This window comes from Rhea pennata, chromosome 17 (genome assembly GCF_028389875.1).
Source record: "Rhea pennata isolate bPtePen1 chromosome 17, bPtePen1.pri, whole genome shotgun sequence".
Taxonomy (NCBI): domain Eukaryota; kingdom Metazoa; phylum Chordata; class Aves; order Rheiformes; family Rheidae; genus Rhea; species Rhea pennata.
The window spans coordinates 4,150,030-4,163,296 of NC_084679.1; the positions used below are offsets into that span (position 1 = coordinate 4,150,030).

The following is a 13,267-nucleotide window of genomic DNA, read 5'->3' on the forward strand; positions in this document are numbered from 1 at the left end:
GCTGCTGCGCGCGGGTTTTAGAAGCAGGACTCGGCGATAGCGAGCAGCTCTTCGTCGTGCACAGCTTGTTCGCTCTCGTTTTCCTCCAAAGGACACGAAAAAGGGGCGGAACGGGCGCGGGGCGGAACGGGCGCGGGGCGGAACGGGCGCGGGGCGGAACGGGCGCGGGGCGGAACGGGCGCGGGGCGGAACGGGCGCGGGGCGGCGCCTGTTTCCGGGCGGACTCGCCGCGGGCGGCGGACGCGGCCGCCCAAGATGGAGGCGGTGACGGAGGGCAGCTGGGCCTCGCTGCCCGTGGCGCTCAGCCCGGGCGTGCTGCGGGCGCTGCGCAGCCTCGGCTTCGCCCGCATGACTCCCGTGCAGGTGAGGGGCCGCCCTTCCCTGGCAGAGGGAAGGCCCGGGGCAGGTGCGAGCCGCGCCGGGAGAGCCAGGCCTGGTCGAGGGGGCCGGCGGTGCCAAGGGCCTGGTCCTAGCCCGGAGCAGTCGCTCGCTGCCAAAGCCGGTGAAGCCTCTGCGCTCGGTTTTCCTATCAGTAGCACGGCTCGGTTATGTTCACGACAGCTTTGCTATCTCGGGGGCGGGTGGGTAGAGGGGGACGCTTGGCCTCGGTGAGGTTTAGTCAGTAAACGAGCCCAGGTTCAACTACTCACGTGCTGTTTCTGTTTTTGCTTTTTTTTTTTGTTTTTTTGTTAGTCTGCCACCATTCCTCTCTTTATGAGTAATAAAGATGTTGCTGCAGAAGCGGTGAGTGTTTTTTTTTTTTGTTTGTTTTTTTTTTTTTTTCCAAATGGTTTCCTCGTTTTTCCCCTTTTTGGGTCTGAGAAAGGGGTGACTCTATTTTGCTTCTTGCAGGTAACTGGCAGCGGCAAAACTTTAGCATTTGTTATTCCCATCCTAGAAATTCTTCTCAGACGGGAAGAAAAATTAAAGAAAATGCAGGTAAGATTAAGTTCCTCAGTTCTGAATGTTTAAATATGTTTTTTTAGAATATATAGATAAAATTAAGGATTTCAGTAAAAGTATATATAAGTAAAATTGCATACACAAAATCATTGCCTGTTCAGCTGTTTAGCACAGCATTAACAAACTGTTTAAAATTAGAAAAATATAATAGGGTACTTTCTTTGCACTTAGTTACTGTTTATATTTGATACAATCAAAACTGGCTTCTGAGTTGTTAGGAAAATGTTTTAAAATATAAAATATGATATACTGCAAACAAGAGACTGTGACCAGATGCTTTTTAGCATCTATTGACTTTGTATACATTTTAATATACACAATAGTTGTACTATTATTTGCAGTCAAATATTATCAGATACTGGTCTTTGAGCATAGGTATTTTGCAGGCTGATTTAAAACCTCTTTCATGGATGTTTTGTTATTCAGTATACTTCATTACATTTCTTTTGGAAGTGTTTTATAAGCATGGTTTATATTTGCTTACCTTGTAAGGGACCATTTTGCCTACATCTTTATTTTGTCATTTTCCATAATTTCCTTTTTCTTTTTTTTTTCCATATGCAGGTTGGAGCTATAATTATCACACCAACAAGAGAACTAGCTATTCAAATTGATGAGGTGCTATCGCATTTCACAAAACACTTCCCTGAGTTTAGGTGGGTGAACTTTAGACTTGTGATGACAACCAACCCTTTTTTTTTTTGGACTTCTGTGATTCATAAACTGGCAAAAACCAAAGATGGCTCAAATCTTACTGTTTGTTGTTGTTGTTTGTTTTAGTCAGATTCTTTTAATTGGTGGTAGAAATCCTATGGAAGATGTTGAAAAGTTTAAAGAACATGGGTAAGTTGATTGTCGGTAATTTCAACTGATGCCTCTCAGTTGTTTTTTTTCCTAGTCCCTAGAGTTTTCAAGTTAGAGCATCCTAAAATTTGATGGTGCTGCTTAAGTATGTCAGAGCATCTGCTGAAGTAGTTGTGGATTCTTTTCCTTGAGCTAGATGTGACTTAATGAGAAGGTAGTGAGACAGTAGGAAGGGACCGTATGTGAAATCAGTACATGTTTTCTGGATGGAGAATGATGTACAGCATGGTGAGTTGAAAACTGTTTTCACTTAATATCTTGAGTGCCTCCTTTTAGTGTAAATGTACCAACAGTAGGTTCTAATGAGATCAAGACTGAGCTGCTGAAAATTTTTTGAAGTATTCTGTGGTGATACTGATGGATACATTTTGAAGCAAAATACATACACTTATTTGCCACTGGCTTTTGCATGGAAGTAGCAAGGATTTCTTTTAGCTGACAATTGCTTTTTATAGCTGCTAAGTATATTCTAAATATATAGTACCACAAATCATGTGCTTTCAACGGAGAATTTTATTCCAATCAACATAGTATCTAAGCAACTGAAATGTGAATACGGTTAGTAGTAGCAAACTGATTTTTTTATTATTATTATTATCCACTAACAACCGATTAATTTAAATGCAGGTTTATGGTGTGATAATTGTATTAGTCACCCTCTCAGAATTGTTAACTTATGTAATTAAAAAAATTCTGTGTGTCCTTATCACAAACAGTGGGAACATCATTGTTGCTACACCAGGCCGCTTGGAAGATCTCTTCAGAAGAAAAGCGGATGGGCTGGATCTAGCAAGCTGTGTGAAGTCACTTGATGTGTTGGTATTAGATGAAGCAGACAGACTTTTAGATATGGGCTTTGAAGCAAGGTATTTAAATAATACATTCCAGCAATACTTCTGAAGTTTTAAATTAGCTTATGGAAGATTTATATGTGGGAGCCTGCCCTACAACTGAATTGTAAAACTAGGTTTGTTGCAGTGATTAAACTACTTGAGGGAAATGTTGGGATATTTATGTTTTATATGTGCTTACTTTCAGTTTAAATGCCATTCTGGACTTTTTGCCCAAGCAGAGACGGACAGGGCTGTTCTCAGCAACTCAGACTCAAGAAGTGGAGAACCTGGTGAGAGCAGGTCTTCGGAATCCTGTCCGCATCTCAGTGAAGGAGAAGGGAGTTGCAGCGAGCAACACTCAGAAAACTCCAACACGCCTGGAGAACTATTACATGGTGCGTTCCTCTGTGCTTTGTGATAGTCTGTCATTCCCTCTTGCTTTTCTCTGACCCCATCAATAACTTTGTAAGTCCTGGCCAATTTTGGCCTCACTGACAGAGGACATAGAGGTCTGAAAGATACAAAGCTCTTGCAGGGTCTCTGAAGATCAGTAACCAAGCTAAGGAGAAAGATCCAAATTAGTAACCGTGTTGTTGGCTGCTGTATGAGTTTTGTTGCCTGTCCTGTTTGACCAGGCAGGAAGTGTCGTAACCCAAAACTAGCTGCGGCTCTGTGACTCCTGAATTTCTTTACAGTGAGAGGATGTGGGAGGGATATCTGGCTATTTTAGGGAAGTGACTGGGGAAAACCTGAGATATTACTGTAAGAAATGTGTTACAGCTGGGAATGGGAGGACTGGGAGCTTAATTTTTTATTTTTACTTAATATAGATAAAAGGGTAATACCCTGTATGATGTATTGTGGTACACATGATCAGTATCAAAATATTATGTCAGTAGGCCTCTATCAGTGCACAAATGAGCCCCAGTGAATGGAGAGAATGGGCAAATCATTGTATTGGATTCTTTTTTTTAACCTTTTTTTTTTCTTTTGCGTTGTGTAGATATGCAAAGCAGATGAAAAATTTAATCAGTTGGTGCATTTTCTTCGACAACACAAACAGGAAAAACATCTGGTCTTTTTCAGGTAATTCAATTTGGGTTTTGTTGTGAAAATAGTGCAGTGTTTTATTACTTAAATTCCAAAACTCTGCTCAGTGTTGAAAAGTCTTTGGCCCAGAGTGCTTATATTTTACAAGGAGATGGATTTTTAACAGCTGTCTTGTAGAACATGATGTTTAAGAAGCAATTGATCATTGCTTTGAGTGAGGATTGCAGTGTACTTTACTAAGCAGACCATATGAATCTTATATGCATTTTAAGGTGTTGCAGACAGTTATATGTTAATTATAAAAATGGTGTGCCTATTTTGAATAAAAATAGACCATAGTATCGATTTCTGAAAGATCTTTGACTGTGTTAGCATGACTGTCTAAATCAGATTAAAAATGTCACATAAGCGTTTGCTTTTATGCCTTTATTATTATTATTATTATTATTATTATTATTATTATTACAACAGTACATGTGCCTGTGTGGAATACTATGGGAAGGCTTTGGAATCCTTAATTAAACAAGTGAAAATAATGTGCATTCATGGGAAAATGAAACACAAACGCAACAAGATTTTTACTGAGTTTCGGAAGCTCCCAGGGTAAGAATCTATGAACAGACTTAACTCATCTAAAAGAAAAAATAGTAAGAGATGTGTAATTGTGCCTGACAATGTGCTTGTGCCACTTAAGTGCATAAGAGTGGGGTTGTGCTGATGAGAATGATACAATTAACTGCTTACAGAGTTAGGGTAGTGCAAATGATGTAAATCGGAAATAATAATCGTGCTACGGTTTTGAATGAGAGAGAAATCAATGTATTTGTAAAGGATGTAAATTATGCTTAGGTACACAAAGCATAATCCCAAACAAAATGAAAATATGACTGGAGCATGTCCAGCCTAATTTAGATAATCCATGTAGCAGCATGAAAGATGCAGGGACATGGATATCCTGCAGCTGGAGTTCCTCAAAAGTTTGTGTTGCACTTGCTAGTCAAACCTACACACTGTGAAGCGCATCCCCACTGCTGCTGTGGGCACGCTGTACTGATGTGTGCTGCAATCCCACCTTAGCTTGCAGTATAAATGTATCTGTCAGAAGGGAGATGGTAGTGAACGTAACCTTCTCATATCTGGTGACCAGACTAGAAACCCAAGATTTTATTTTATTAGCATGTTATGAAGCATATGACAACATGATACTGTGTTTTACCTGCAGAAAAGTATTCCTTGTCACTTTGCAGGATACTCAATAAAGAGAAACTGGTTCTGTTTGCTGTCATTTTCATTGCATGGGAATTGAGTTTTAGCTTTTTGTATTTAAAAAGAAAGAATTACCAACAGAGTGGAAGAGCAACTTTTTAAAATTAACATGCCCAAACTGTCAGCTTGTTAGGTCTTTTATTAAAACATTTATAATATTTGTATCAGTTGTGGTGAATGCAAATGGTGAATTAAAATAGAACTTGTAGTAAGGAATTGATTTTTTTTTTTTAAGTGGTATGTTTGCTCCTTCATAAACCATGTTCCTTTTTTGTAATGTTATCTAGAATTTTTATGTGGTGAAAGCTGTGACTAGCTTATGCTTCGTTGTTTCCTTTCAGAACATGAATATTTTAAAACATTTTGTTCCTCATTTTCCAGCATGGCTGCATAATGCACAGTTGTGGGGAGACTGGTACGTCTCACTAAGTGACAGTTTAATGAAAGCATGCTTTATCTTCTTCCTAGTGGCATTTTAGTTTGCACTGATGTGATGGCCCGTGGCATAGACATTCCAGAAGTACACTGGGTTTTACAGTATGATCCACCTAGCAGTGCAAGGTACAATTTTACATCTTAGAACCTTTACTCTGCTTATGCTCATGTTACTGTACTGTTCAAATATAAATTGGGAACATACTACTGTAGAAAACACATTTACTCTTTGCCTGAAAGTCTGAACAAACACACAGTACGTGAACAAGGGAGACTGGAACATGGCAATTTTGTTGTAATTGATATGATTTTAATGTCACATGTGTTACACATACAGACATCAAATGGGTTAATTAAAATGGCTTTCACCACTTATATTTGTAGAAGGAGACTCTCCACTGTAAGGGATTGTATGAGAATATCAAAGAAGTAATGGGAAGTGAGATACTAGGGTGAATGAGAGTAGAGATGAAAGCAAACACAGAGCTGTTCAGGGATGGTACATTGAAAGTTTAAATGAAATGAGCTTTTCCTTGCATTTTAAATTCATTGCATTAATTCTTCCTAAACTTGCCTAGAACTCCCCCATCCCAAGCGAGATGCACCTTGTTTTAGTACACATTCCTGAGAATTGAGAGTGGGACTGTTACGTATCTGTTGTGTTGTATTTCAGTGATTCCTGTTAATTGTTAAAATGACTAGTTTGGGTCAAAAGTACCCAGCACTCTGGATTTTTCATTCCATAGGACTTGCCCTTTCACTCACTATCTAATACTTTAACAACAAACTGAACATCTGTTAAACCAGTTCTATGTCATGTTTCAGTGCCTTTGTGCATCGGTGTGGTCGAACAGCCCGGATTGGCAATGTAGGCAGTGCACTCGTATTTTTGCTTCCCATGGAAGAGTCTTATGTTAACTTTCTCTCAATCAACCAAAAGGTGAGTAGACTTTTCCTTTCCCCTAAGCAGGAAAGGGTAAGGAGACAAACAGACTCCAGAAGATCAGTGATAGGAATTTTAAAATTGGAATTCATAGGGCTTAAGATCATATGCATAAATTTTAGTAGAGGCAAATAATTAAAAAAGATGAGCTTTTTATTAATTGTTGCATTCAACTACTTGTTAGACTGCAGTTGCTGCCTGTTTTAGCTACTGAGGAACATATTATGCATCTAGTAAGGAAATTATTTTTCCAAGGGTATAGATTGAGCATTTCTGGAACACAATACTGGCTTCCACTGCACCACCACTTCTTATGCTGTCCCTCTGTGCTGCTGAAAAATAAACCTGCCAGAAAAAAGTTTATTTCTAACTTGGATCAATTCCCTTATCTGATTCTGCATTAATGGAATTAATTTTATAAATTCTCTAGAGGTCTGCAGTTGAGAATGTAGCTTGATGAGGCGTTAAATGAAGGTCTTGCCTCTTCTGAGCTGCATTGTGGGAGCCCTTCTCCCAGGCTAGAACAACTGTTTGTAAGCCTGGAATGTTGAAATGACCAACTAAAGGAGGGGGTAGGGAGAAAGGAAGTAAGCTAAGAGTTTAAAAAAATAGGACTAGGGGGAAATACCCTGCCCTCAAAGCTCACTGAAGATTATTTGGAGAAGAACTTTGTGTTTGAAACTTTATAATTCATTTTTAATCATTCAGCTAAAATTTTGTATTTCTTTTTTTGGTTTTCAGTGTCCCATGCAGGAAATGAAACCACAGAGAAATGTGTTAAATCATCTTCCAAAACTGAAGTCTATGGCCCTAGCTGACAGAGCTGTGTTTGAGAAAGGAATGAAAGCATTTGTGTCTTACATCCAGGCTTATGCCAAACATGAATGTAATTTGATCTTTCGAATAAAAGGTAATTCTCAGCAGGGGCTATTATCATTTTACTATTCTGCAGAATACTGTATTTGGTTTAGCAAAAAATAGTGTTACTGTGCAGAAGATACAAGTATTGATTCTTGTTCTCAAAGCCACTTTCTGCAATGTCATATGCTGACAGTATTTGACATCATCTGAGTTGAATGTTACCTGATTCTGAATGAATGGCTTTTCTTTAGGGAAGGTGAATATCCCGTTTTACCAAAAAGAAACAGACAAACAAACAAACAAAAAAAAAAAACACAACCAAAACCCCACACACTAAAATGTCATGTTTTCTTGTCCCTGCTGTTTTTTTTTGTTGTTTTGTTTTGTGACTTGAATTACACCTTTGGAAATCAAAGAGCAATTAATTGCTCATTAAATGAGATGAGCTCATTTCAAGTCATTCTGAAAGCCTGAACACGCCTCTAGGAAACAGAGTTCTTTTGAAAGTCCTGGATCTCCGTTTTCTACAGAACGGGCTGGGGAGAACAAAGCATTAAGCATGAACAGGAGTGATTTTGTTTTGTTATGAGTATTAAGTGTAGAAAGTAAGCAGTATAGTAGTATTTTTCTCTGTGATTTGCTAAATTAGGCTAACCTTTTATCCTGCAATAAACTCACTTTATAATCTTTATTTTAACAGATCTGGATTTTGCTAGTCTTGCCAAAGGTTTTGCCTTGCTAAAGATGCCAAAGATGCCTGAACTAAGAGGAAAATGTTTTTCAGACTTTATTCCAGTCACTGTTAATACAGACTCCATTCCATTTAAGGACAAAAATAGAGAAAAACAGAGACAAAAACAATTAGAACAACAAAGAAAGGAAAGACAGGAAAATGGAGGGAAAAAAAAATTTATAAAGAACAAGGCCTGGTCAAAGCAAAAAGCCAAAAGGGAAAAGAAAAAGAAAGCAACAGCTAAAAGGAAGCGTGAAGAGGTAAACTCTGACCATTCTATTAAACTGCATGCCATTGCAACATGCTTTCAAAAGGCAAAAAGCAATAGGATTTTAGTTTGACAGGAGCTGGGTGCACTGCAGAATTGCTGACTGTCTGCATTGACTTTCTAGGGCCCCTATAGGCACTGTTGTAAAACCTCCCCTGGTGGATGTGTGTGGTGGGGGAAGCACCATGTATACTGTGAGAATTCAAACCCCATGGCTTGTAGAATCCAGTACAGGCAAAGAACAACACTAGAAGAAACACCCCAGTGAGCACTTTACTTTTTAACTGAAGAAAGATACTGTTTATTTAGAAGACCATGCACTTTTGATTCCTTTTACTCTAAGCCCAGAATTTCCTTGGGAACATTTTAGTATTATGTAGGAATAAACGTTAGAAAAAGCCTATCATCTAATTAATGCTTTTCTTACTGTCCTTCATTCACTCATTCTGCTACTAATAGAGCATTTTTAACCTTTAGCAATGTTTGTGTCCTGTTTTCTATCTGCTTTGCAACTGTATTAAATTATTCTCAAATGAGTCACAGTATAAAATTATTAATGAATATAGGATAGCAGTAGATGACAACTAATAGAAGAACTGGTACTAGTCAACTAGGAAGGGCACTTCTGGGTGTTCAGCTGTTTAATTGTTGTTTTTCAACTGTCAACAGGGCTCTGATATTGAAGATGAGGACATGGAGGAGCTGCTGAATGACACCAGACTCTTGAAAAGATTAAAGAAGGGCAAAATTAGTGAAGAAGAGTTTGAAAAGAGACTAACAGGCAGCCAAAGTAGACTCAAAGCAGAAACTGCGTCTGACTTGGAGTCTGAAGATTAGAACAAGACTGTCAACCAGCCTCTTTAAAATGCTACCTATTTCAATAAAACTGTATTTTTATAACAAAATAATAATACAGAGAACAACTGATAACTTCTTCCTATAAGAGACCTGGCTTCCATAAATATTTCAGTGGAAGTACAAACATGCCTGCAGTTAAGAACAAACCTAAAAACACTGCTCTTGTACAGTGTGCGAGGAGCATCAGATTTCCGTTAGCAGGATCTTTGTGCACTTCAGTTTTGTTCTGTTCAGGCAGGTATCACATCTGTCCCAGACCAGTAAGTCACAGCATACCTCAGAATGAGTTTGAAAACACAGTAAGGTATTTTATTTTACAATATCAAAACATTCCACCCTTTAAATAAATTATTTAAAGCCTTTAGAAGCTGTAGCAACATTTTTTTTAAAACAGTGGTCCATTCATATGTGATGTTTTGCCTTAAAAATTCAAGGAGGCTGCTTGTTACATCAGTCAACTGTCTTCTCCTTACTATGGTCATATAACTTACATCATCTTTCAAGTTCTTACTGCTGTGATGGTCATTGAAGAAGGTAATAATACATTCTGTATACTGAGTCTGTCTTTGTTACAGATAAAGTTTAATAAGTTCATCACTGACAGCTGATGGAGTCAGTACTCCTAGGTCTGTAAAGAGTAATGTGATTAGTGATGGTGATGTGTAGTCAATCCAGGGATGCTCCTCTGTTAGGTTTTGACTTGTTTTCAGAGTGTCTGCTTTGTACTAGGAAAAAACAGAGATCATTGGTTACCACACAACTGCAAGCTGAAAACCTCTTCTGGGCAAGGGCAGAGCTAGTCTTGAGCAGCTATTTGATATCACTGAAAGAAGTCAGTTGCTATAAATGAGGCATAGGCTAGGGCTTTCTTGGCCTCAACTGTTATATTCTGTATGGAATATAATCTGTAGTGCTGAAATGTCTCGATTTAGCTGTTTCTTCCCCTCTGCTGCTCCTGTGCCCCAAAAGAACTCCTTTAGAAACTAAATGTTAGATATTATATATACTAGAGAAATCCAGATAAGTTAAAGACATCCTCAGAAAAAAAAAAATATTCATAGATATGTAGGTGTGCATCTTAGCTGAATTTCTCTTACCTTAAACTTATCTGGAACATCCTGCTGATTTAGAGGGAAAAGTCTTACAAATTTGAAACTTTCTGCTACAACATAGAATGGCTTATTCTGAGCTTTGGCGCACACAGCAATCTGATTAGTGCCAATCTGTGGAGACAGATGGAAAACAATATGCAGATTCAGTGCTAGTGTGAGAGAATGTAGTAATGTTTCCACAAAGAAAGAGACTTTTCTTGGATAATGTCCAAATAGAAAAGATTTTTGAAAAAGCCCTGAAAGCTTCAAAGAAACCAAACACCAAGAATCTAGAGTTTACAGAATAATGTAATAAATTCACTACCTATTACCTTGTTAATAATTCCTCCGCTTTCAACTACACCTTCAGCACCAACTAACACCAGGTCCACTTTTTCCATAATGTAGCTGTTTGAAGGGAGGGGGGAAAGAGAGCCATGACTTATTAAACATAGCAGGAATTAGTAATGCAAACAATTGTTCTTTTTTTCTGAACTAGTCCTAGCTACCTAGGCAAGTAAACCTGCTGTTACATACCCTTCTAATGAGCTTTCCTCTGCTTCCCAAGCAGGAATATTCAATAACTATGTTTTCTCCAGTCATACCTAACCTTGGCAATTGTAGAAAGGCTTGGAGAAGCTGAATCTGACTACGGGTAATCTAGCTACAGGAACACAGGTATCTCAATAAGATACTAACTACACTGTGAAGCTTAACTCTGCATTGTAATATCCTTGGCCAGAAACTTGTCTACCTTTCTTTACATCCCTCCAACATGTTTTATTCATTGGAACTACCGATCTAAAAAGCAAACCATCAACTAAGCATTCTGCAGAGGAGAGATTTAATGTATTACACAACACTTGCATATTGTCTGGTCAAGCCAACTCTTCACTAGATTACAGCTGTGTTAGTAATCACACTGATATGTATTCTTATCTTGGAGGCAGTCTGACATGTATTTGGCAGTAATGTAAGAACTGGGGTTTAGATTTATAAAAGTTCTTATATTTTGTATTTGCTACTTGTATTTGCTATTTGCGTTTACTACTACACAGTAGTAATTTAGCAATTAGCTTAAAAAAATAGTGCTTACTGTATGTAAATTAGAAAAAAAAATGTAGCCTTTTTGCACAGCACCTCAGTTCTTTTTTTCCATATATCCCCAAATCCTATGCTTAGGCCTGACTTCAGTCTTCATTCTAATACACAAATATCAGCATATTTTAGGAGTATTTTTAGCAGGCGTATTCTCCTAACTGTGCATCAAAAGGATTAACTTGTTTAGCTTGTTTGGTGACTGTGATGGACTAAGTAACCACCTCTGTGCTTTGAACACGCTTCTAGGAATATATGTAACACTGTCAAAGTAAAATTGAGGTGAACAATGTTAAGATGTAATGATCAGACTTACCCAACTGCAGCATCTAGAATCACAGTCACAGGAATGTTCAGCTTCCTCAGGGCTTTTGCCATTTTTTGCCTATGAAAATAGCATGTTTGAAGCTTAAAAGTCTTTGTTTAAAGACAACACTAGAAAAATATTGCCTGAAAAACGGAAACTCATGACTGCCCATGTTCCCTTGCCACTAGTTTTGGATTGTGATGTTCCCCCTAAGGCAAAATAGACAGAATAATCTGACATCATTAGTGGTATAGTTACCCTTTAAAACGATGCAAACAAACTTAGCTTTTGTTAAGATATGACAGATTTGTTGCTGGCTGATAGATAAAGCCCCAAATTAATGTGCACTTGCCCTGCTTGATCTGGCTGTGATTCGGTGACATAAATGCTGAATCGCTTCTTTGATTCAACAGCTGCTTCTAACACTCTGAGGACCACTCTTGAGTAGGCATGTGTCAGTATTCGCTGTCAAAAAAACCCAAATATTACTTTTTGCTGAGCTTTGCAGAACCTTTGTTTTTTATTGTGGTATCATGGGTGTTACTAGACACAACTGTCCATCAACTTTAAATAATACTGTATGTCATTTGTTCACTTGTATTGTACAAATTATAGGACAGCAAACCACTCTGAGCTGGACTTTATGCAGCAGCCTTGATGCTGCCAAGAGATGAGAACTAATACTTTCAGTGGAAAGTTCATGTTGTTATTCCCAGCATCTCTTAGAAGTTGACCACAAATTAATGCTGGTTTGCATAGAAATGGATGTAGGGGGAGGGGAAAAGTGTTAGAAATTAAAGCGGTGAGGTGATGTTATGCTTGTGTATCCACAAAAGCCACCATCAGACAACACTGTCATAAATGGATGCTAATAAATGTCACTCCCCTCCAGTTCCCCCATTTCCCCCATCACTGGAAGCAGCAGAGCACCCACAGGAGAGCGACCCGGCCTCGGCCTACTTACAGCACCATCTCTGATGAAGGGGTGGCAGAGCTTGGCGATCTTGTTCCTCGACAGGGAGACCTTCCTGAGGAAGATCTCCCCTCGCTCGATCATGATCTCCTTGCACTTGGAGTAGTCCTGGAAAGCAGAGCGAAGCCCGCGGTGAGGCGGGCGAGGGGGGCTGGGAGGGGAGGCGGGAGGACGCTGCCCTTACGGAGTACTCCAGCGAGGTGAGGCTGATGAAGCGCAGGAAGAGCTCCCCGCCAGAGGACACGGCCACCGAGGAGTCCACGCGGGACAGCGTGTCGATGGCGGTCCGCAGGCTCTTCCGCAGGCCCTGGATGGTCTCGCCTGGGGATGGGGGGCGCGGGGTGAGGGCAGGCCCGGGGCTCGCCGACACGGGCCTGGCCGCGGGGAGCCCCGGGGCGGGAAGGGGAGGGGGGCCCGGGCCCACCTCGGTCCTGCTTGAGGAAGCCCAGCAGCGCGCGGATGGCAGCCACGGCCGAGGACACGTCGGGGTCGTCCCTCAGCTGCGCCCGGAAGGTCTCGATCAGATCTGCGAGGCGAAGGCGGCCGTCAGGTCCGGCGCGGCCGCCCCCCGCGCCCTCCCCACCGCCCCGCACCCGCCGTTACCCTCCGTGCTCATGGCGGCGGCGCTGCGCTCCGCTCCGCTCCGCTCCGCTCCGCTCCCCAACGGCCGGCCTGCGCGTGACGTCACGCCGCGCGCCGTGGCGTCACCGCGGCGCCGCGGCGG

At 40.4% G+C, this 13,267-nt stretch overlaps 2 protein-coding genes across 5 annotated transcripts; one reads left to right on the forward strand and one right to left on the reverse strand.

Moving 5' to 3' along the window:
* The first annotated feature begins 212 nt into the window (after positions 1–212).
* DDX55 (DEAD-box helicase 55) lies at positions 213–9,441 on the forward strand. Of its 4 annotated transcripts, XM_062589969.1 has the most exons (15): positions 213–363; positions 694–744; positions 853–939; positions 1,528–1,619; positions 1,744–1,806; positions 2,544–2,693; positions 2,866–3,055; positions 3,664–3,746; positions 4,182–4,313; positions 5,445–5,537; positions 6,237–6,351; positions 7,096–7,264; positions 7,916–8,208; positions 8,341–8,480; positions 8,886–9,012. In XM_062589969.1, exons 1-15 carry the CDS (start codon positions 256–258, stop codon positions 8,923–8,925), a joined length of 1,806 nt encoding a protein of 601 aa, XP_062445953.1. In that variant the 5' UTR covers positions 213–255; the 3' UTR covers positions 8,926–9,012. The 4 variants fall into 4 exon arrangements, with proteins under 4 accessions (XP_062445953.1, XP_062445954.1, XP_062445957.1 ...); XM_062589970.1 differs by lacking the exon at positions 8,341–8,480 and having other exon boundaries at positions 8,886–9,441; XM_062589973.1 differs by lacking the exon at positions 5,445–5,537.
* Positions 8,489–13,226, reverse strand: EIF2B1 (eukaryotic translation initiation factor 2B subunit alpha). The gene is made up of 9 exons (XM_062589974.1): positions 13,147–13,226; positions 12,968–13,069; positions 12,728–12,864; positions 12,535–12,651; positions 11,923–12,035; positions 11,580–11,648; positions 10,498–10,573; positions 10,172–10,297; positions 8,489–9,799 (listed from the first exon to the last, which is right to left on the reverse strand). Exons 1-9 carry the CDS (start codon positions 13,157–13,159, stop codon positions 9,644–9,646), a joined length of 909 nt encoding a protein of 302 aa, XP_062445958.1. The 5' UTR covers positions 13,160–13,226; the 3' UTR covers positions 8,489–9,643.
* Between the last annotated feature and the right edge of the window lie 41 nt (positions 13,227–13,267).

Bases quoted from the DNA above. Each gene is read 5' to 3' on its own strand.
- DDX55 (XM_062589969.1), top strand. From the start codon at position 256: ATGGAGGCGGTGACGGAGGGCAGCTGGGCCTCGCTGCCCGTGGCGCTC. The intron at 364-693 runs GTGAGGGGCCGC...TTTTTTTGTTAG, and splicing joins CCCGCATGACTCCCGTGCAG to TCTGCCACCATTCCTCTCTT. The intron at 7,265-7,915 runs GTAATTCTCAGC...TTATTTTAACAG, and splicing joins TTTGATCTTTCGAATAAAAG to ATCTGGATTTTGCTAGTCTT.
- EIF2B1 (XM_062589974.1), bottom strand. The intron at 12,036-12,534 runs GTAAGTAGGCCG...TTTTTTTGACAG, and splicing joins CCTTCATCAGAGATGGTGCT to CGAATACTGACACATGCCTA. The intron at 11,649-11,922 runs GCAAGTGCACAT...CTATTTTCATAG, and splicing joins TCACAGCCAGATCAAGCAGG to GCAAAAAATGGCAAAAGCCC.